This window comes from Stegastes partitus, unplaced genomic scaffold (assembly GCF_000690725.1).
Source record: "Stegastes partitus isolate 25-593 unplaced genomic scaffold, Stegastes_partitus-1.0.2 Scaffold2297, whole genome shotgun sequence".
Lineage (NCBI taxonomy): Eukaryota > Metazoa > Chordata > Actinopteri > Pomacentridae > Stegastes > Stegastes partitus.
Window position 1 is genome coordinate 109,289 of NW_007580028.1, and position 23,825 is coordinate 133,113.

General features: G+C 43.6%; 1 protein-coding gene across 1 annotated transcript in view; it reads left to right on the plus strand.

Moving 5' to 3' along the window:
- iqsec3a (IQ motif and Sec7 domain ArfGEF 3a) overlaps positions 1-23,825 on the plus strand; it is a 119,788-nt gene that overhangs the window by 15,704 nt on the left and 80,259 nt on the right. Inside the window, exon 2 of the mRNA XM_008304712.1 lies at positions 13,668-13,748. Coding sequence (XP_008302934.1) covers positions 13,668-13,748 — 81 coding nt within the window. The remainder of the gene's footprint in view (positions 1-13,667; positions 13,749-23,825) is intronic.

Consider the following 23,825-nt stretch of genomic DNA (forward strand, 5'->3'; position numbering starts at 1 on the left):
ATACTGCCACCACCGTGTTTCGTAGATGAAATAAGGTTCTTATGCTGGAAGGCAGTGGTTTGTTTTCCCCCCAAACATGACACCAAAAAGTTTTGTTTTGGTCTCTTTCATCCACAAAATAGTATCAGTATCCGTCCTACTCGTCCACTTGATCTTTAGCAAACTGCAGACAAAAGGTGATGTTCTGTTTTGGCAGCTGCAGCATCCTTTTTTGGTCATCCCATGTCCACAAACATTTACTGTAAAGATCAGACTTTGATAGATCGCTGATTCACCTTCGAATCACTCACAGACACGTAACACTGTATCATTTCAGTCAAATAGAGTACAATATTTTTCTCTTATTGGTTTAATTGGATTATCTTTGTCTTACTTTTAGGTCTTGCAGGAAAATCTGGGGATGTTTTAGATCATTATTGTGCAGAAACAAACTTCCAAGCACCACTATAGCCACTTGAAATGAGATAAAATGAAGGCGCCTGTTTGCTGCTGTGAAAATCCAAGAAGTATTTACTTATTAGTTACTTTTTAAATCAGTACAAGAACTGTTTCAGCTGGAGTGGCTGACCAAGGACGTCCATCCATCCATTTGTTGTACACTTTTCATCATGTAGAAGGTAGCGGGGAGACTGGAACCTCTCCCAGCAGCTGATATAGGGTGAAGGGCAAGGTGGTCCATCACCTACAATCAGCAATCTCTGCTGTCTTTAGATTGTGGGAGGAAGCTGGAGCAGACTCCACACCGCCACAGGGAGAACATGCAAACTCCACACAGAAAGGCCTCAACCAACCTGTAAACTCCGGACCTCCGAGCTATGAGGCCACAGTCAGCGATATCTTCACTCCGACTTCCCTTTTTTTTTGGTAGCAAAAATAACTCCCATTCCCTCGTCGTTCCCGTGCGATCTCTGCCACCAAAAGCCCACAGATCTGTCCCAGCGTTGCCTCAAATTTGGCTGAAGAACAACATATTTCTCCCACAAACTTGCCCAGCTGAAATAAATCCAGCTCAGTGTCAGTCCTGAACCCCCTCAGCTGACGGAGCTCTCTCTCTCCCAGAAAGTGGTTCACTCCTGTTCCTCCCCCTCTGGGCTCAGCTCTCTCATTCTCTGCTGTTTTTTTTTTTTTTTTTTGCCTCCTCCATCAAAAAGGTTTCCCTTTTAAGTTTTATTGAAGGGGGACCAACAGTTGGGAGTTAAGTTGAAAAGGAGCGTAAAATGTTGAGAGCCTAGAAAACCTCTTTGATTTTTTTTTTGGGAAGGGATGATATCAAAACTTGACATTTGTTGTTGATATTTTAGATGGTGTTTAATTTCTCTCATGCAGAACTAATGCTGTAGAAACATCCCTAAACTGATAACGGATCTCTTGCATTTCGCTTAAGTCGCCACCAGTGATTCCAAGGTGGAGGCTCGTCTTGTACATGATGCAGCAGAAATGCGGAGCTTTGCAGTGAACCGGTTCCATATTTACTCTCAAACGCCGGAGTGGAATCAAGTAGGCCACAATGAGAGAATATAAAGCCGCAGCTTTCCTGACACTGGCACAGGAGTTTTTTTTTTTTTTAAGGGATTGACTACAGGAACAAAATGTGTTTTTTTTCCTTTTTTTTCCCTCCTCCTTTGTTAGCTTTCTCTCGGGAAAATGGGTCTTGCTCTCTCGTTCGTCTCCAGCTCCCTCTCAGTTTCGCTTACAGAGGCCGAGCTAAGCCGCTTGGGACAACCCGAGAGCCCCGTGCTGACGTAAAACCTTCCAGGGCGGCTTTTTTTCTTCTTTTTTTAAAATACTGAATTGAATTTAAGGACAGAAAAGAAATGAGTGCGAGTCAGATTGCTGCTATATAGGAGGTGTGATTTCATTTAGGGATATTTCTCCCCGATCACATTTGATGCCTTGTCTCGCAAAGATACACCTGCCACCAAGCACGCGTGTTTAATTTATGCCTCTCGGAGAGCCTTACACACTTTTCGCCTGTAAAACAGTGATAAACTGGCACTTACAGCGACTGCCAATTTTCCAAATGGAAGTGAAGTATTGCAAAAACACTCTGAGTCTATTTTTTTGATTTACCATAATCAAAGTGCCTCAAATAACGCTGCCACGAGGATGAGCTGACTTGTGCAATGCATATGATATATTATAAGTTAATCTGAAGGACTGGGATGATCCCTCTGCTGATGTGGAGCACCTTGTTCCGTTCTCAGTGTGAAGCACCTGGCAGAGACGTTCGGGTTTTGGGATTTCTTCTTTTTTAGCCCATTTTGCAGGTGTGATATGCAGAGGACTTCCTTTCTGATTTGACCTTGACTTTCGAGCGCATTTATTCCACAAAGTTAAATCTAAGCACGTAAATGACTGAAGAAAAATCTTTTTAAGTGCAAACAAGCCATACATTCAACTAAAATGCATCTATGATTGTTAATGTTTTCCTTCTCCAAGGTCACTTCCATTTGTGTTTGGCCTTCAGGGATTCACTCTAGTGCTGCATATTTTGTTGTTTCTAGGGATGTCTGATCATATCGGCCCACCGACACTATCGACCCGATATTGGCATACAAATGTAATATCGGTCAATATCGTTATCAGGTTTTTTGCCTAAAATGAAAACCGATAAAATAATGCCTGCATGCCATTTACTGGCACGCGAATGAGGACGTCATCAAACTGCGTCGTGAAGCGTGTAAGCAAGTGTGGCTGCAGTAACACGTTTGCTCACGCTGTCCCTGACTAATAGGAGATATGTGATGTTACTGTGGCTGGACCCCAATATTCAAATGTTTGGTCGTGTGCTGACATCCGGACATTAATTTAGAGGTCCGAATTTACCAGACCAGTGGCACATTGTTCGGGAGGCGAGGAAGGAGCCGATAGAAAGGCATGGCGAGGACACTGCTGCTGCCACCACCAAAAAAAACCAAAACAAAATAAAAAAAAAACCAGCAGGAGATCTCCATGCTAATGCTGTCGGATTCTGACGATGAAAACCATGAGGAACAAGATCAAAGTGCCAGAGATGGAGCAGTATTTGGTGGACTCTACTAGAGTCCAGTCTGGCCCACTTGGATGATGGAAACAGAACTGTGACCACTAACCTAAACTGGCATCAGCAGCCAAATACGTCCTATGTGTTCTGACCACTTCCACTCCATCGAAGTACATTTTCTTGAAGGCTGACTTCATTGTTAACAAAACCAGGAGCTTACTCTGGCCCGAAAATGTTGACAAACTCATCTTCCAGGCACATAACATGAGTGTAGGTAGGCTGCTCAAATGTCCGTTATTGTAAATATATGCCACTGTTTTGCACTGTCTCTCTTATTTATATGATATATATTAATATTATTAATGCCGCAAGGTGGCTCAGTGAATAGCACCATTGCCTTGCAGCAAGAACATCCCCGGTTCAGGTCCCGGTTAGGCCACCCGGGACTGAACCGTCATCATTTATGAGTCAGTAAAAGGCAAGTGATTCCTGACTAGCATCATCTCCATCCGGTGTCTTTCTCTTCTTAGAGAAATGTCTGAAGAAGCTCATCTGAAGATGCAGTCAGCAGTTCCATCATGGCGCGTAGATGTTAGCTTAATGCTATCGATTAGTTTACTCACGTTAGCGATGCTGAGTTGGCACCAGGCCCAAATAACTTAAGCTACCGATGTGTTATGAAATGTTAGCTGGCCATCGATATTTTGTGAATGTCAATTACACTTATAAAATCTACTCTGAGTTACCTTAAGCTAATAAGTCTACCTTTTTTTCCGGCGAGTCACTGCCCTGTTCTCCAGGCGACCCTCCTCTGACTCTCTGACCTGGAGCCTGGTGCTGGACGTGACGTCACTTTCATGGCCGTGCTCTCGCGACTAATTAACGTCGCATTAACCCCCCAAAGAGTAGAGACTGAGCAAGATAGTTATCTGCAGTTTACCGTAGGATGTCTCACAAGTACCGACCCAGTGCAGGACTCTGCTGTGAAGGTGGAGACATGTGGCAGTGGTGTATTTGTGACTATTAAAAAAAAACAAAGAAATTTGAAGGAGCTAGGATTTAGGAATGGCGGCCATATCTGTCATATTCGTAATTGGACCCAAATATCTGGAGCCCAGATATTGCTATTCAGACCAGCCCTAGATGTTACCTAAAATTGATTAAATAGCCTACATATATATCGGTATTGTTATCAGTTTATATTGGAATTGGAAATTGAGAGTTGGACAATATCGGCATATCAGATATTGGCAAAAAAGCCAATATCGGACATCCCAAGTTATTTCAATAAGCGAACATATTCACAGCAGCTTTTTTTCCCCTTCTTGACTGCCAGGAAATTGTCTGCGAAAACTAATCTGTCAATTATTGCNGGTTCAGGTCCCGGTTAGTCCACCCGGGACCGAACCATCATCATTTATGAGTCAATAAAAGGCTAGTGATACCTGACTAGCATCATCTCCATCAGGTGTCTTTCTCTTCTTAGAGAAATATCTGAACAAGCTCATCTGAAGATGCAGTCAGCAGTTCCATCATGGCGTGTAGATGTTAGCTTAATGCTATCGATTAGTTTACTCACGTTAGCGATGCTGAGTTGGCAACGGGCCCAATTAACTTAAGCTACCGACATGTTACGCAATGTTTGTTGGCCATCAATATTTTGTGAATGTCGATTAAACTTGTAAAATCTATTCTGAGTTACCTTAAGCTAAAAAGTCTGCCTTTTTTCCGGTAAGTCGCTGCCCTGTTCTCCAGGCGACCCTCCTCTGACTCTTTGACCTGGAGCCTGGTGCTGGACGTGACGTCACTTTCAAGTCAGCGTTCTCGCGACTAATTAACGTCGCATTAACCCCCAAAGAGTTGATACTGAGCAAGATAGCTATCTGTAGTTTACTTAATACTCGCCAGTAATTATAGTCATGTTAACCCCCCAAAGAGTTGATACTGAGCAAGATAGTTATCTGTAGTTTACTTAGTACTCGCCAGTAATTAATGTCATTAACCCCCAAAGAGTAGATACTGAGCAAGATAGTTATCTGTAGTTTACCGTAGGACGTCTCACAAGTACCGACCCAGTGCAGGACTCTGCTGTGAAGGTGGAGACATGTGGCAGTAGTGTATTTGTGACTATAAAAAAAAGAAAGAAATTTGAAAGAGCTAGGATTTAGGAATGGCGGCCTGGAATAACACTGGAATAATATTCTGTCATATTCGTCGTAAATTGGGCCCAAGATATTGCTATTCAGACCAGCCCTAGATGTTACCTAAAATTAATTAAATAGCCTACATATATATATCGGTATCAGTTTATATCGGAATTGGAAATTGAGAGTTGGATAATATCAGCATATCAGATATTGGCAAAAAAGCCAATATCGGACATCTCTAGTTATTTCAATAAGCGAACATATTCACAGCAGCTTTTTTTCCCCCCTTCTTGACTGCCAGGAAATTGTCTGCGAAAACTAATCTGTCAATTATTGCAAGCTTTGATCGCGCCCTCTTTTTCTCTCTCCTCTCTCTGTCCCAAGCTTCCAAGTGTATCATCTCGGCTTGCACAGATCTTTTTCCGCCTTGAGCCGAGTTGAATCAGCCGGAGAGCTATTGACACAGCAAAGCTGAATTCAACACTGGGAGGAGCGCATCGACAAACACATTAGACACCAGAAGTTAAAACAAAATACAATGAAACCGCCGCGCGCAATTTACACTCTCCCTCACGCGGAGCCAGTGTGTGGAAAAGCTTATGAAAGCTTATAGATTTTTTATAGGTGGTATTAGTGAGCTTAGGCCATGAGGGGAACTGAGGCAGTGGTGTGGAAGATCAGAAAGCAGGTCATGCGAGTGCAGTTTAATCTCCAGCACCCGCACTGATCAAACAGTGCACGGTTATGGAGTGTGTGTGTGTGTGTGAAACTGGAGGCAAGGATTTGTAGTCTTGCAAATTTTTTCTCATTCAGATGAGAAGAATTCATGTCTTGTAGAGGAAGTGTTCGCGTAAAGCCCGAACAGGGGAATGAGTGGATTGTTGTCACAAAAAGATGGAGATTAATTAAGAAGTTATAGCTTCTAGTGTCTTAGCATCAAATTGTTTTCTAGCACGAAGAGATTCATGATATACGGCCTGATAGTTGACGTTTTATGTCGTTTTGGTCGGCTGTTTGCTATCTCTGCTGCACAGCTGGGCCTTTAAAGGTCCCATCGTAAACCAAAAATGGTTATAAAAAGCTTGCAAGCAGTTTTTTTTTTTTTCTTTTTTGAGCAGAAAGATGGAGGTGATAGTAAAACTGAGAGATGGCTGAAGTAATGCAGAGTGAGGAGCCGGAGATCAAAGCAGAAAGAGACGGACGGCTGAGATGAATCAGAGGTGTTTTAAAAGATAAAAGGAGTTTCCTGTGAGGTGTTTTTCTCCAAATTTGGTGAAATCAATGATGTCTCCGGGGTATCGACACAGTTTGACTCCGAGAGGATATTTGCCAAATACGAGTGCATCGCCTGCAGGTGTGGCATCTTCACAGGCGACCAAACCCCGTCGGTCGGTTCCACGCTGCTGCCTCAGCAGGTTTCGGAGATCTTTATTCGGAATCGGTCAGCGCACGAAGGAGCTCTGACACCACGGGGAAATTAACACTGATGTATGAATGATGCCGATCGAAAGGCACGATCATCAGTAAGTTGACTGCAATTATGGCTCAACAAAATGAGATCAAATGGTTGTTCAGCGATCTTCAGAGGTAGCTTTAGAATCTGAGAGCTTTATTTGCTCCTCCAGAACGACTTCTTCTTCTCCTTTCCACCTGGACCTGCCTGCACCAGGCCAATCTAATATGAGGCGGGTTTGATTCGATGACTGTACAGAGGAGTGTTATTGCTGCACGCACTCCGTTGCTCTGATTGATCGTAGGCCCGTCCAATTACATCCAGAGGCTTTCTGGTCCGTTCGTGGCGCCTCTTGCAAATCGAAAAAGAACTGAGAGGTTTCAGATAGAGGTGCTGCCAAGCTACCTGCTAAACATGCTCAGACTCGCTAATAGACTCGCTAATAGTGCCTCTTCTCTCTCGCGCAGAGAACACCGACTTCTGCAAGCAAAGAGGCGATTCTGAGTTCTGCATTTTAACCTCTTTGAACCTCAAGCAGTTGCTCTGTTTCTTGCTCCTGTTTTCACTCATTTTTACTTGCTTGGGTAACACTGAGTCCTGCATCTCTTTAGAAACAGCACAACAATGGCTCAACTCAAAAATGTCATCTGTGAAGAATAACACAAGAAGGTTGAAATTCTTAGATTATTTATTTGATTAAAAAAAAGTCAAAGTAATCAACATGTGCAGCATTTTTAGTGCCTACAGGTGTTACAGATACTGGGGGGAACATGGTGGCGCTTCCTTACACTTTGTTTCCATACTGTCTGCTCTGTGCAACACTGCCTGTAGTTCAGCCCAGTTCTGACGAAACATCCCTGAATTTTTGTCCCGACTGTTGGTCACAGCTAAGTTCAGCTCAAAGTCTTTTAGTATTTTACTAGAATCAAGTTAGTGCGAGCATTATTTATTTTATTTTTTCCCCCCGTTGGATATATTTAAATGAGAGCTGTAGAATAAAGTTATTTTGATGAAACATCACAATTTTAAGCTTTGGTTTGGTTAAGTTTCCCCAGCTGAACTTCACGTCATACAGGATTAGTTCAATGAGCGTCTAAAAGTAGGAAATAATGAGATTATTCTTTGTTTTTTTTAAAAACAGTGTCTGTCTGTAGAAAACAATGCAATTTTGGTGATTTAAATTTTTTTTTAAAAAGCCGCCTTTCAAGCCTGCAAGCAGATTTTGGGTTCAGTGGATTAAATGTATGAGGTGGAAGAACTGTTTTATTCAGTCTGATACGACCTGCTGTTTTTCGTGCTTAGTGAGAGTGTAGGTTTTGCCGAACGAGACTTTTAGATTACTTAGATTTTAGGTCTGTACTTTTGCTAATACTTTTATTTGTAGGATCCTTTGGTATGACCCCGGTGGGATTAAAGGTCCCATGTGAATCATGTTGTGCATTTAGCTCTTTGACGAAGCAGATGGTTTTAAAGTTACTGATGGATGATGGATAGAGGTGGGGTTGCTTGTGTTTTAAGATGCTAAGCTAATCTGCTGGCTGTTATGTAAAGCACATAAAGCAAAGCTACTCCATCCTCTGATTGTGTCACAAAAAGAAGGAAAAAAAAATACAGTTTTTACTGCTTGTGATGAACAGATTCTTATTCGGTATTCTGTATGTCTCGCTCCAAATTTGCCATCCAGTAAATGAAAAGACTTACGTAACGCGGCCCGATGCGCGTCTTTCAACCTGAATGTTTGCTCAGTGACCTGCAGAATATACACCCTTTATCTGTGTGAACAAGTGGCTCTGCTGTTCCGACACTCTCCACACTAATCTGCGTCCCCTCGGAGAGCGTCTGGACCTATTAAAAAAAAAAAGAAAAAGAAGAAGCGGCCACAGCGGTGTCACGGTCGTTAAGGCGAACACAATTAGAGGAGCCATTAACAATGGGAATTAATTGGCTGTCATACCCTCCCTGTACTGTCTGCTATTGTTGCTGTCAAATAAGCCTCCTCCTCCTTTCCCACCACCACCAAACCTCCTTTTCAAGCTTTTTTCCCCTCTTCTTTTTTTGGTGACTTCACAGAAAAAAAGCAACAATCTGTGCTTTCATAGGTGAACCATTTTGGAATTTAGAGTTTTTTTTCCAAGGACGCTGTGCATCACGTGGTAAACTATCGCTCGCTCATCAGTCGAGAGAAGTCGAAAGATGCAGCGCTACGAGTGTCAATGATCAAAAGCTCTTTAAAAAAACAAAGGGAGGTTTGATAAGGGATAGATGGGAATGTCGACCTTGCTTCCTCCTCTTCACCTCTCCTCTCTATGTCCTTCCTCGTGTCCTGCGTCCGAGGAGATGCAACATACGGAGAGCTGCTGCTGCTGCTGCTCTTCTTACTGGCTACATCTTCTGACAGCAAGAGTAATTGAGCAAATTCCTCTTTAGCACAACACGCTGTGCTTGTAGAACAGGGGGATGGGGAGTCATAGAGGGTGATGGAAAATCAGTGTAGAAGGAGAGGAGAGCCGTGGAGGGGCAGCTGGGGGAGGGGACGGTACGGAAGGAAGAAATGGATGAAGTCGGGATGCATGTGAGAATCGGGGAGGCGAGCCACCCTGGTTGGAAGGAGAGGGCACGCCGAGGGAAAAATGCACTTTCTCACATTAAAATTTTATACCCTCGCTATTTCTCGCGCTACCTTTCAATATCACCTTCACCTGCGTATCCACCGAACCCTCCAGAAAACATGCCTTATTAGTCGACCCGCTGCAGCCACACTCCCGCTATCTTTGAAATTGTAGTTATTCCTCTTCTGCCACGATATGGCGTTTTGATAAATTGCTATTAGTTTTGCAGGTTTAAACAAGTATTTTCCCTTAAGAGTGGGAAAAAAAAATGAGTGCGCTGGAGTCCATTACTGGCATTGCATTAGAGCCGTGATGATTACTCAGGCTCGGTTAGTCTGCAAGTCTGTGGAGGAAACTTTCCAGAAGCGGTCTCCTGTTCTGTCTCTGTCCGTGGTGCTGAAATAACTGAGTGCAGTCTCTTTGTGTGGATCTCCATGGTGACAAAATACCGTCTGTTTGCTTATATCTCCCTTTTAAAGCGAAGCAAAGTACATTAAATGCAACCTTTTGCTCCATCTGCATCTTTTATTCATTCTCCGCCAAATTTCCATTACGTGGAGTAACAAGCGCACTTTTGAAGACGGACATTTGTTCTTCTCATCGGAGTTTGAAATATATGTTCACTGGGCCTCATACAAGAAACTTTTCAGTATCCATCCATCCATTATCTATACACCACTTAATCCTCACTAGGGTCACGGGGGGGCTGGAGTCTATCCCAGCTGACTCCCTGGACAGGTCACCAGTCTATCACAGGGCTACACTTAGAGACAGACAACCAAGCACACTCACATTCACACCTACGGACAATTTAGAATCACCAATTAACCTCAACATGTTTTTGGACTGTGGGAGGAAGTTGGAGAACCCGGAGAGAACCCACGCTGCACGGGGAGAACATGCAAACTCCACGCAGAAAGATCCCGGGTGTTCTCACCAGGACCTGAACCGGGGATCTTCTAGCTGTGAGGTGACAGTGACCTTGCAGCCCCCATTATCCGAAAAACTCTTTCAACTCCAAGAACCTCTCATGAATCGCTCCTTTCAGCCTGATTAACCTCTTTAGTTTATCAGCATAATCAACGCCCCTAACGTTGCCACATAAGGACGCCTGTCTGTGGGCGGGATTCATTAACAAAATGTTATTTAAGAGTAAAAAGGCGAAAAACCTTCATGCAGCTCAGTCTCTCAGAAATTAGCAGACAAAGATATAACAAGTCAGCACTGGTGTAAAGGACCTGCAACCCTGATATTCTTGTTATCGGATCACAGCACAGGAAAAAGCAGATTCAGCTGGTTCTCTTTTAGATCACGTTAATCCTGAGGTAAAGAATCTCAGAGTCTGGTTCGACTGTGAATAAAGCTTTGAGCAGCACAACACATGAGATACAGAGACGACCTTTCATGCTTTTTCTTGCCTGAACCACAAAAACTATTCAACTCCAGATAATTCAGAACCAAGAAACGTGAGCACGTCACTCCTGTTTTTGCTTCTGGCTCCCAGAACGTTTTAGGGTTTAGATTTTAGCATTACAATGATAACTTTGAAGGCCCTTCATGGACACTTTCCTACTTGTATTTCTGACCTTTTAGTATATTATGCATCACTTTGGGATGCTCGGGCAGAAGGCTTTTGTCTCCTCCAGGTGCCCGACTGAAAGCTGAACAGGAGCCTCAAGGCTCTGGAACAATCTGCCCGAGGAAATCGGTGTTTGTTTTCTCCAATATTATTTTGACTTTTAAACACTGCTGGTTTAATATCCCATATTGTGTCTCTTAAATCCAGATGATTTCATGCTGTATGTTTTATTTCACTGCTCTTGGAAGCATTTTGTAACTTGAAAAGTGACCTATAAAGAGGATTCTTATTATAATATGATATATTATATGACTGTATAAATAATATTGGCATACCTTGATAAAAAAAAAGGAGGAAAACCACGTTATTTGTACCCTGACTTGAATTAATATTACCCACCAAAACAAATAAGTCAGAGAGTAAAGTTCTCTCGAGACACGTGGCTGTACCCAGGTGCACGATCAGTAGGACGGCTGTAAATCATGCAAGGAACCTGTCAGCGGCTCAAATTCAGGCCACTACATCCTTCTGATCGCCAACCTAACCGACAGTGGCACTGTGATTTCACGCCAGGGTGACCGTGAGAGTCTCCCTGTAAATAAACAACACCGTGTCCGGGGGTCGAACGAGGTTGCGCGAGGAGCCAAAAGTTCCTCTCAAACATGAGCGCAGACAAAGCAGAGGGCGCCGGCTGTGGTTGAAATGGGCTTCACAGAGGACAAACAGCGGGAGGGTGAGAGGGAAAGGCACGGAGCAGGACCCTGACGCTGAGGCAGATCATTAAGTAGCTTCAACCCAGAAGGGTAGCCCAAAAATAAACCAAAATGCATCAGCCGCATACTCATTATGTAACCGCATCCAGATTGTGTTAGCTGAGAGATCGCCGTTCAGGATTTGGGATATCAAGCTGGTGTCAACATTTTTGTGAGCTTTTTAGAGGTGAAAAAAACACCCTGACGGAGAAAGAACGTCACCACCGGATGATTCTGCAAATTATTCATGATTACTTAACTTTTTTTTAACTTTCAATGCCAACAGCTTTTAAAAATTCAGGCTTTCTAGGGATGCACAACATTGGATTTTTGCCAAAGTCTGAGACGCTGATTTCTTTTTTTTGCAGATGCAGATACAGATATATGCACAGATCTTTTTTTTCCCCACCTAATTGCAGAGAACATCACGTCTCTGCTGTAGTGGAATATTTAGGATTAATTATGTCTGCTCTTATCGATACGGCCCACTGGCAGGTACAGATGCAGTGCTTTCCAAATCTGCACATTCACTCGGCAAAATAAGAAAACCACTTCAGCTTACATGTAAACATATATTTGTCCTGTGCAACTCACATTTACATTCTGAAACATTTTCTCATCAGCAAGTAAGACTGTGAAAGGTTTCTGTGGAAAGGAGGGAGACACATTGTAACCAGGAAATGAGGGTTCATGTCAGCTGTTAAACATCATCCTTTCACTTAAATGTAGTTTTTGGTTGGGTTCAGCTACGTGCTGAAAGCATCTTCTGGATTATCAGGGTGATGAGTTCCACCCGATCTAATATGTGATTGGTTGGCTGCAAAGGAGCAACAGTAATTAAATAAATGTCAACGGCATGTTTACTTGAAGCGTATTTGTGATACATCACAAAGGTAATTGAGCAGAAAATACGTTTCCCTCAAAATGTAATTGAAATTACAGTCTTGTTGCACAGGAGACATGGAAAACTCTGGTATTGTGCATTACAGTCAGCGCCCGTCCACCACCCCGACCTCCTCACTCTGCCTCACTGTGCTTCTTCCACTGAACATAATCTTGGATGTCATTGATAGAGGGCAGCTCAGGTGGTAGAGCGGTTGTCCTCGGTGGTTCGATCCCCCGCCCCTCCACAGTTGAAGTGTCCTTGCGCAAGACACTGAACCTAAAGTTGCTCCCAATGGCAGGCAAGCGCCACTGGTGTATGAATGTGTGTGTGAATAGGTGAAAGCACTTTGAGTACCACAAAGGTGGAAAAGCGCTATATAAGTGCAGACCATTTACCATTCATTGATCCATACATGCCTTTTCGTACTCCTGTCCTATTTTTTTTTCTTTAAATGAATCCTTGATTGTAGTCATAGGTACAAAAAAAGCAGACTCTTCATCTATAACAACACTGCTGCTGACTCTAACTATTCCATCAGCCCGGTTAACCAGTCTGCTGATAAAGCTGATGTCATTCTGACTCACACCTTTCACACGGCTTTGTCCTCCCTTCTCAATATCTGTGTTACCATTTTGTCAGTCTCCTTTCACCAGAGAAACCACAACAACAACCTGCTGCTGCACAATAAGGCAGCCCTGCTGGTTCTTTTTTGTCTTTTTTCCTCTGTGAATACACCACCAAAAACATTTATTGTCACTATTTTTGCAAGGGCACCATCACTGCATCCTGGGCTCAGCCTCGCTGATGTAAAGAAACACAACCACACCAGACCATTTTCCCCGTATAGATGATCATAAGGGCAAGTCAGACCAGTCTCAGTAGAAACAGGTCTGCCTTTGTAAGATGAATCTAAAGTTTGTTGGCTGAAAATGGTTTTTAGTGAGCTGCTTTACAGAGCTGCTGATACATCTGCTATAGTAGCCACCAGCACACAGAACGTAGCCAGTGTGCCATCATGAAGAAGGCTTTCCATCATGTTTTTTTGGAGAGGGTTTTTAAAACGTACCCTTCAGTATCTCTCTTCCTACATCTCCATGCATGTCACTTTACAATCCATTTAGCTCCTGGTTGAAGTCACTACGCCATGGTTGGACGGATGCTTCTGGGTAGATCTCAGCTTTTACCATAAAGCACATGGCATATTTATGCTCTTTTTTTTTTTAAATTATTGATTCCGTTTCTTCTCTTCTCCACACAGCAACCAGACGGTGCTCCACCAGTTCTGCTGCCCAGCCCCAGAGGCCCCCGAGGGGGAGACCTCCACCGCCTGTGTCCCCAGGTAAGACGACTGCATCCTTGTAACATCCGCACAAATGTTTTATTTATTTTATTTACTCTGAAAAAAAAAAAAAAGAAGTTCTTTTTCCTTTCCTGTAAATTTGAATTGCAGCCACTTATCATGCATCCTGTTAATAGCGGTGCTGCAGTAGCTACCCTAGTCAACACAATTACCCCAGCAGTGGTGTCTAAGTTGAAGTGGTTGGAAATGCTTCAGGTTCCTTACACGCAGGGGGCTGATCTGATTTTATAAACCAAAACAAGGGAGAGTCTTAAACAGAGGGAGTCACTCCTCACAGTTTGAAACGTCTTCAGGGTTTTGAGTCTTACTGAGGCTGAGATGGTTTCCTGGATTCTGTTATTTCCGGGCAGTATTAGCGCCGTGTTTGTCTCACTACTGAGATAAATACGCTGGAACACAGTAATAACATCCAAATCAGTGACATCAAGGTCCCGTTACTTGGACAGCGGTCAAGTGCTCGCAGAGCCATCTGTATGGAAACTGGGGAAAATATTAGGCCTGTTTAGTGAGCAAAGCTGGATGATGATGCTGCTGTTATCGTTTTGTTTCAGATTAGCACCATAACCACAGAGCTGATGCTACCGGTTAATAATGGGAGCATCGAATTGGGAAACAGTGACTTATATGTTCATGTAAATCTTTTCAAGTCAGCCAGTTTAGCCGTCTGAACTCCACATAGTTTCTGTTACTGTGGGTTCATTTTTCTCTGCAACATAAAGTCCTGCACCTCTATGGAAACAGAACAACCACGGCTCGAAGTAAAACGCATCTCATCTGCAGCTTAACAGAATTTTAATTGACACAAATCATAAAAAACAAATTTCTTTGGCCATAGGTGTTACTAATACTGGAAAGAATATGGTGCAAGATGCTATTTTTGCAACCTCTACAAATATTGTTACACGACTCTGCACATCAACAATAGAAAGATGCATGAATGTAACATCTAACAAAGTGCTAACAACTTGTTATTTCGCTCTCAGCCGACCAAATCTGCTTCCAGTTTCCTGCAGTTCAGCCGAATAGTAACTGAAATGTAGTCACGTGATTCCTGGTTGCAGCTGACTTACTCACAGCTTCCCAGTTACACTCAGGATTTTGTATTTTTACAGAATCCGGTTCGTGCTAATGGTTTATTTTTAACATGTTTTAAATGAAAGGATTTGAAGCTTAGAGCTGATTCGTTTTCCCAGTGAAAACACATTTAATTCGTGCAAAGAAGGAAACAAAGTTTAAACTTTCTGGCTCTAATTTAATATATCTATATAAATATTACATACCTTTCAAACCCACCAGCAGAGTTTGGGGTTTAGAGAGTTCTGATGTTGATGTGGTAATTTGCACCCATCATCCTGAGAAAGGTGAAATTTAGAAGAACTAATAACAAGCTGCTGTAATGGCTGTATTTGTATTTGACCATTAGCTGGCTAGGTGGCTTTGAAGGAACTTTATAATTATTATTTAGTGCTGAATAAGCTATCTACAAAAACATAGAAGTAGATTTAAAAAAAAAAGAAAAGAAATAATAAATGGCTTTGACAAGGAATTACCTCGCCCCTTTCCAAGCACAACTGACAGCATGAAATTTTGTTTGCCTCCTGCCTTTATTTACCCAAGTGCAAACAGAGTTTCACCGAAAATGACGGCGCTCATCTAGCCGAGGCGCATCGATAGCAATTAAGCCATCGGCCCCCGAAATGGTTTGTTTGTTGTGGACCGCACGTTTCACAGGATCGCTCTGCTGCATTGTCTGAGCTTGGCAGAAAATAGCTGATAAGCAAACGCGTATTGATGGCAAATCATAGCCCCCGAGGTGCTGGACGGAACAGAGAAAGGCTGCAGAGCAACAAGCACAGACACAATCGCGGTTTAATCATCCCCGTGGTATGAAATCGGCCCCACGGATAGACCAAAGAGCCGAGGCGTCGAGGAAGGGAACGCAGTCATTAGTAGCTTTGTCACTTTAAAGAGCAAAAAAATATCCCCCCAAAAAAAAGCTTATCTAGGAATTGTCAGAAAGCCTGGTGATGCACTCAAAACCCGTTTAGATTCTGTAGGCTGTGGGTAAAATTACACAGGAGTGACTCTTATAAGATCAAAGCCGGAGGGGGAAATTGGAAAGGTAGACAAGAAAAAAGAAAGAAGAAGAAAAGAAAGACAAGAATCGATCGGAGTTCAGCAGCTTGAACTTGGCTTGATGGAAGCCGTTTGGGGCCTTTTGTGATTGCTTTGTGCTTATGGACCATTAGCTAAAGGCACAAACAAAGTGCACAACTGAAGGTCCTCACTAACTTGTCAACCCCTCCGGCTCCTTAACACAAAAAAAAAAAACCACCCCCCACTGCCAAATCTCTGAAGCAAAACCACTTCAAAGCAGGACTCTCTGGGGCCGAGACAGAAAGCAGCTTGTGGTTTTTTGTCCTTTTTCCTTTTTTTTCTTTCTTCTTGATTTGATTTTTTCTGTTCTCGTCGCGTCTTATCTATTTTTCCGAAAAGCTGTATTCTGTTGTTGTTGATTTCTGTATTTCCGCATTGTTGTCAGTGATTCGTTGGTCATCTACTCACGTGGCATCACCACATCGCGGCGACATAACTCCACATGGCACCTCATTGCATCCATCATCACTCATGCTCACTTCATTCGGGCTTGTCTCTCCACTGTGGTCACGTTAAGTTTCCGAAAGAGTCATGTATGAGTATAACCATGTAACTAAAAGTTCAAGTGTGTCTGTAAAAATGCTGCCATAATTGCATTGATATGTGTGTGTGTGTGTGTACTGTAGGGTTGCTGGAAACTGGTGAGCCTTTTTTTTCTCCCCCCTTGTTGACACATGTAATGCATCTGTGTTCATGTGAAAAAAACAAAAAAACAAAAGTTCTTATCATGTTGCATGCTTTTGGCTTGGCAGTGATCTGAACACGTCTTATCTGTGTGTGTGTGTGTGTGAGTGTGTGTTAATGTACATGTGCCGGTGTGTCACTACGGTACACATGGCACCCAGTAGGTAATTGACATACTGCAGTAAATAAAAAAAAAACACACACAACACCAGATCAGCAAAGGAAATCCATAATGATAGACCGGCCACAGAGATCAACCTTTACTAAAGCCCAGGATTTACAGCTTGTTTTTCTTTCCTTATTTAGTGTTTCTTTTAAGCTCAGGTGTGCCGCATAGTGTTGTTTCTAAGGGGATGTAAGCGGATCAGAGGAGAGCGCAATATAAGAACCGCATCGATGGGAAAGTTTAAGCCTCGGAAATGTCAAAAAAAACATCCGGAAAAGCTTCTAAAGAACTTTATATGAATGGATTTTTTTTCTTATTTGTTTGGACGATAATCAATAATGGGCTCCTTAAGTGCTTTGCTGGATGAAAGCAGGATGCACAGTGTTGTCATGGAAGCAAATTTAGTTTGCATTTTGGTAAATTTGTGATCTTAATCCAGGGACAGATTGCAAAACTGAGCTTGTTTGCGAATTATCCGATGCTGTGCAGACGACTATTGCAGCTTTATTTTATAGCTGAGAAAACTCGATGATTTCGGGTTTTCAGCATTTTAAGAGAAGTGTCTTTTTTTTTTTTACTCTGATTGCAAAGCAGGCTGCAAGGTGGAGCAGTGGTTAGCACTTTGCCTCATAGCAAGAAGGTCGCCGGTTCGCGAACACCCGGGATCTTTCTGTGTGGAGTTTGCATGTTCTCCCCGTGCAGTGTGGGTTCTCTCCAGGTTCTCCGGCTTCCTCCCACAGTCTAAAAACATGTTGAGTTGAATTGGTGATTCTAAATTGTCCGTAGGTGTGAATGTGAGTGTGCTTGGTTGTCTGTCTCTAAGTGTAGCCCTGTGATAGACTGGTGACCTGTCCAGGGTGTCCCCTGCCTTCACCCTGAGTCAGCTGGGATGGACTCCAGCCCCTCCGTGACCCTAGTGAGGATTAAGTGGTGTATAGATAATGGATGGATGGATGATTGTAAAGCAGTAGTTGTTCGTTAATGACGTCAGCATTGGCGACGTCATCTGAAAGCGTACATCACGCTTAATCTAAAAATGTCTGTTCAGGTTTGACTGAGTAGTAAAAAGGAAGTGCTGTAGATTTATGCCAGAACAAAGGCGACTGGATTCTGTTGTCTCGCATGATTGACGGGGCTTCACGCCAAACAAGACCTCATTAACATGTGCAAAAAAAAAAAAAGACAACTCAGTGCCTCTTTGTGCACTGAATCCACTTCAGGATGGAGCCCTTTCACGCTCTCGCTGAACCTGACAAAGTGCAATCATTGATATTTCATTTGCAGCGCTCCTTCCACTAAGAGTAATTCAAGCCTCTGTGTCAGAGGGGTCAGCTCGGAAAAGGGCGCCGGCGTGAGCATCGGCGAGAACTCAATGTACCGATTTGAAGCTCGTGCATCCGTCTGCACCTGAGGAGTGTTATCCGATTAGTTAGGGAGCAGGAAACAAGCGGGTATTAATAATAATATGGGTGTATGTGGGATCATTTAAATGAGCAGAAAGTAGGAAGTCGTGAGCTGCAAAAAAAAAAAGAAGGATTTCACTGTCGGCTATAATGAGGGCCCTGAGGAGGCTGGAAACTCGTCGTGACAGCGTGGTCAGTCTTGCCAGGCTTTAAGGAGGCACCGGAGGGTTTCCAGACTGTGGGGAATTCGTATTCGGGGGGTCACAAAGTCAGATCTATAATCACTGGTGGAAGGGGCTGATTGTCGGGGACGGCCGCAGCCTTTCAATTAGAAGTGTGAGCCTTCTTCTGCTGCAGTGTGCGGAAACTGGCGCTCGGGGAGGTCCGTCGGTGCTTTTACCGTTCCGTTGGGGACCTCGGGTTTAACTTTGTGCTCTGCAGCAAAACTGAGAAGTGCTGCGGTCAACACACGGTTCCCCAGAAAGCTAATAAATGGAGGGGAAACATTATTCGTGGAATATTCCGGCTCAGCAAAGGAGTGATAAATAATGATGCTCAAACAAGATGCAGGTAGAATAATTACCTCTTAAATTGTTGCTGTGTGCTTTTGCGAGACGATATATTAGCTCTTTTTAAGTCCATAAGACTCAAATGCAATTCATGAGCAATCTCTATCTGAATAGTAGCAGGACAACAACACCGCCGCTATCAGCTAAGACTCCATCGCACCTTCCAGCTCACAAATTTTATGTTCGCGATGTGTGAAGTTTACTCGAGTGTTTGGGATCGCGTCCAAATCTTTGCTGAAGTGTTACAGGGGAATCTGTAACACCGTGCGCTGCCCTGCTTCAGAAGTATATTTCTTTTGCAGATGGCGGTCGCTGCTGTGTTGTTCTATCAGCGAAAAAAAAGTGACGCGTACAGTGTATTTAGGAGACATATTGTCAGCTCGTACATTCGGGGGTGTTGTTACAACCAGCAGATCGGCGAGAGCGCAGCTACTTTCTCAGCTAAATAAATGGCCGATACACTGTTGGCCGGGTTTGATTAGAGTTGTCACTTTGAAGTTGTAAAGTCACTGGTGCAATATCTGGCACTCGCGGAGCACGATGCAGCAGAAACGGGCCAGACAAAGGACTTGTTACAGCTGCCGTAGAGACCGAATACACAAATAACAGACGGAATGTCTGAAAACATCAGTGATGCTAATTCCTAGAGAAGTTCACTGATGGGGTGAATCCAGATGGAAACACTTGTTTATTTTGTCTCGGGTCAGTTAGAAAAGTTAATGGAAGCTCAATATTGTGCTGGATTTGACATTAAGCTCATAGTAAATGAATGCAGAACAGAAAAAATATTGATTGCAATCATCTTTTCCAACAAAATGCCATGCAGACTTTGAGATATGAACTTGTTCAGTTTGGCGAGCTGCTTGTTCTGTTCACACTTTGTCCTAGCACTCTGTCAATGTAGTGCATTAGCAGAGTCTGCAGAGGGTTAACTCCACACTCATTTTTACTTTAACTATGGTGAAATCAGACTCATTTACATGCAGCTTCTCTTGACAGTGTTGGCCTTTTGACAGGATGGAGAGTCCAAAAATGGGGATTTTGCATCCGGCCTTAAGCACAGAAAACCAGCAACAGTAGCAGTTTAAACCTGCAGATGTAGCTTTAAAACGTACACCACTGCAGGGAATGAGCATAAAAGCTGCAATGTAAAACTACTCGGGCCATGACTAATCAGCTTCCCCTTACACACAATCTCCTGCCTGCTAAATGTAAAGGAGTGTATTTATAAGCGACTTCAATGAGATGCTTTACATACAAAAAAACAAATGCAACAACAATATGCAGTCTATAAATAGGAGCACATTTCTGGAGACAGAACGCCTTTAATCACAAACATTTCTGCCTCAAGTGAGCTCCGATATGTGTTGCAATGCATCACGATTTGCATAAAAACACTGAAGTTTTTGCAGTTTGAATAAGCTTTGCTAAACTTTTTAAGGCGAACGCAAAACAGTCTGGCACAATGGATTGTGTTTTACTTGCTTTTATGGTATCTCTTTTTTAAAAAAAAGGCACAGCTCATGATTTCCTTCCCCTCCTCATCGATGAGTCATCGCAGACCCGTGATGATGGCGCTGATAGGATAGTAAACACTCGCTCTTTTGTTCTCTGAGTTAAATATAAACTGACCAGTAAGGATTTTGGCAGGTGACGGCACACATTTTTTTCTGGCACGACATCCGATCCTGTCGGCGATCCGGCTGCCAAAACCGGCTGCTTTTTTTTTTTTTTTTCCCTCCCACCCTCCCCACACACCCACTCACATACAGAGAGACTGACATATTGCTCACCATCTAAAGCCGCTTTAAATTAGTTCTCCTGCAGCGCTTCTGACAAATGACTTGCACACACACGCACACCGGCGCCTTAATGAGGTATGCTATGCTAATTAGCTGGCGCAATCTGCCATTCACCTCGTCGGGGAGGAAATTCGTTAGCAACTGCATGAAGTTACGTCTTGACAATGGAAATGAATTTATTTTGCCGGGTCACGGATTGTTGCCGGGCGGTATATCCGTCCGTCTGAAAGTTAAGAGCCAAAATGAGACCTGTCTGATCAGAGTAAAGTAGAGGTGACGTGCTCTTTTTTAACGTGCAATAACGATTTACGACTTTATTTTTTATGATCGGCTATAAAGAAAGTAGGTGGACGGGATACATGCTGAACCTGTTGAAGCATATGCCTTTACAGAAATGTAAAAAAAAAAAAGAAGGACATCGCATCACATTTGGGTCGTCGCTGGAGCAGATTTAAGAGGCTTGTGTTTTATCCGATGAAGACGCCCTTGATCGTGACAAATGCCACGAGCGGTTGAGACGACACCTTGAGGAGAAATCGCGGTGGGGAGAATTATGGCGTTTCTGCAGGAAATTAATTCACCTCTGATCGTGGCACAAGTAGACAGCTGTGTCATCGCGCCAAGACGCCTTTTTATGTAATTAATCACTGGAGTTATTAAAAAAAAAAGAAAAAAAAAAGCACTAATTAGCGGAGTCATGCCGCCTGCCAAATGGAAAGGTGACGTGGGATGAATAAGGACACAGCTGGAACTACTTTGTCACTTTGGGTAGAAAGCGAGACAAATAGAGGTCCTGTCTGTGGGGGACACTGGCAGGACCACAGGGACCATGATGCATTGTGGCAGACGGAGGAACTGATGGGATGATTGATCCGTTTTTTTTTTTTTTGTTGCTGTTGGAGGACGTTCAGGGGCATGTTAGAAAAGTGAGCCTGGAGCTTTTTTTTTTTTTGTATTTGGAGGACTTGCCTTTGAGGTGTGCAGAAACGCACTCATGCAAACACGCCGAACTTGCGCGAGATCACCGCTGCTTTTGTCCTCGCGCCGGCATTAGTCTCACCTGCAAATTAAATTTCACACGTGGCATCTTCAATCACACTTCGCCAAATTTCCTTCACCCTCCTCGTGCCGTAATTTAATATTTGTCCTCGTCCCCCCTTCTGTCTCTCTCTCTCTCTCTCTCTGTGTGTTGCATGCTGTGGCTGGGCTATCACGCTGCCTCAGCTGGAGAAAGTGACCTTGTCGGCTTGCTGTTCTGTTGTCATGGGAACAGAGGGCACAGCAGAAGCAATTTGGCGCAACATCCAGATACCGCCTGAATTAAGACCGTCTGAGTGCTCGCACGTATGGATTTCTGTTTGATCTCGCTCACTGTAACGGCTGAAGACACATCGCTGAGCCTCGTGTTTTATTTTCCCGTCTTTCCGTTGTCGTCTTCCCATTGGCTGGGAAGGGTTCGCCTCTCAGCCAATCAGGAGGAGCACCGTCAGTGTCATTATCCTCGGGGGTCCACCCAGCTGTTGGTTTTTGTTCTCGCTTCTTCCTCTTTAAACACCTCCTCTGGGACTCGAGTAGCCTAAATTCACACGCAAATTGAAACGCAGCATTGTGAATGAATGAAAGGAGCTTTAAAGGCTGCGAGTGCTTGGAGTAATTTCTAATTAAAGTGATGCTCCGACTAATTTAGTTTCACCCCGAGGCCTGCTTTATGCAAGACAGCCAACGCGGAACAGTGACACCAGATCTGCTCATGCAGCTGCGCGATCACAGACGTCACTCGCTGGTTTGTTTCTCTTCATCATGCATGAGACAACACAAGGTATACATACATACATGATGCTCCAGCATTAACCCCCTCTATCTGACTCTCCTCACACGAGCACGAAACGCTGTGATCCGAGAGTTTACTCCTCCTCTTCGCTCTCCGTTCTGCAGCTTATCTCAGCATTGTGAGGCGAGCGGAGGGTTTTATTGCAGAGATTTAATAAAAGCGCAACATTTTTGATGAAGTTGCCGCTGCGTCGCTTGTGTGTGCAGCATCTGGTGTGTGTGCGCTTTCGAAAAAAGTTTGTGTCTCGGCGTGTGTCAGCAGTCTTTTAAGTTTCAGCCGTTATATAAATGTCAGGGCCTCATCCTTAGATCTTCTCTGACACACACACAAACTGCCGGGAAAAAGCAGAATGCTGATAGTAATGTAGTAGATTAGTATTTTTTTGAAACGGCCACTGTAAGTATTGTGTGTTTTAAAGTCAGCCTGTCAAAACTGTTGCGTAACATCGACTGCGCTGGAGCTTTGTCACGTCAAGAAAATGACCCCTAATGATAGCATAGGATGTTAAAGATTTTACTTTAAGAAAGAATCAGACTTTTAATTTCAAATGATTTACCATTAAGATGTTTAAGATAAGCCCAGCATGTAATGTTTTATTGAATTCCAGCCATTCTTTTCAACATGGAGGATTAAGTGTTCCCACAACAGAAGGGACGCCATGAAACAACCACCACAACTGAAATGCTAATGAGCAGATGGAGAGTGGAGTCACGGAGAAGAAATCACAAGTTAGTAATGAGTGTCACCACCATTAGCGCCACGCATCTGCCGCACATGTAGCTGGTGAGGTTGTCGATGCCGGCTTGTGGAAGGGCATTTTGGGAGTCAGGATCACGAATGCGTCTGTCCAGAGCATCCCACAGATGTTCAATGTCCGGAGAGTCTGCAGTTTATGCTCTGGTGACATTGTGTTGTCTTGTTGGCAAGTAAAGGGATGGCTGTGAAGGAACCACATGAGGATTTCATCTGGATGTTGTTGGGTGCTGAGATTTCTATCGATGAAATCCAGGACGTTTTCTTTGTCCTCCTTCACCTCCATGTCCACTCCCAGTGTGATGCTGACAGAGTTCCCCAGTACGACGCCAAAGGTGGCAATCTGGTCTGTGCGGCTGAAACCTAGATCCATCAGTGAAGGACCTTCCACCATCTTGCTGGAATCAAGCAGACTACGACCACATTGTGCTGTTGGATCAAGGCCTCGGTGTGGGCGACAAAATCTCAAACCAGCCCGTAGTTGAATCCTCTCAGTTTAAGCAGAGATTGTCTGGTTCTGCACACCAACAACTTTATCGAACAATTTCACAGATGGATGAGTCGGATGTGGTGATCCTCTGCTCGGATGGTGAAACACAGTCTGCAGTCATGTGGCAGATTGTCGTTCCGTACTGTCTGCAACAATTTCAAAGATGACAAATGGTGGAGTTGCAGACATTCAGGTTCTTGG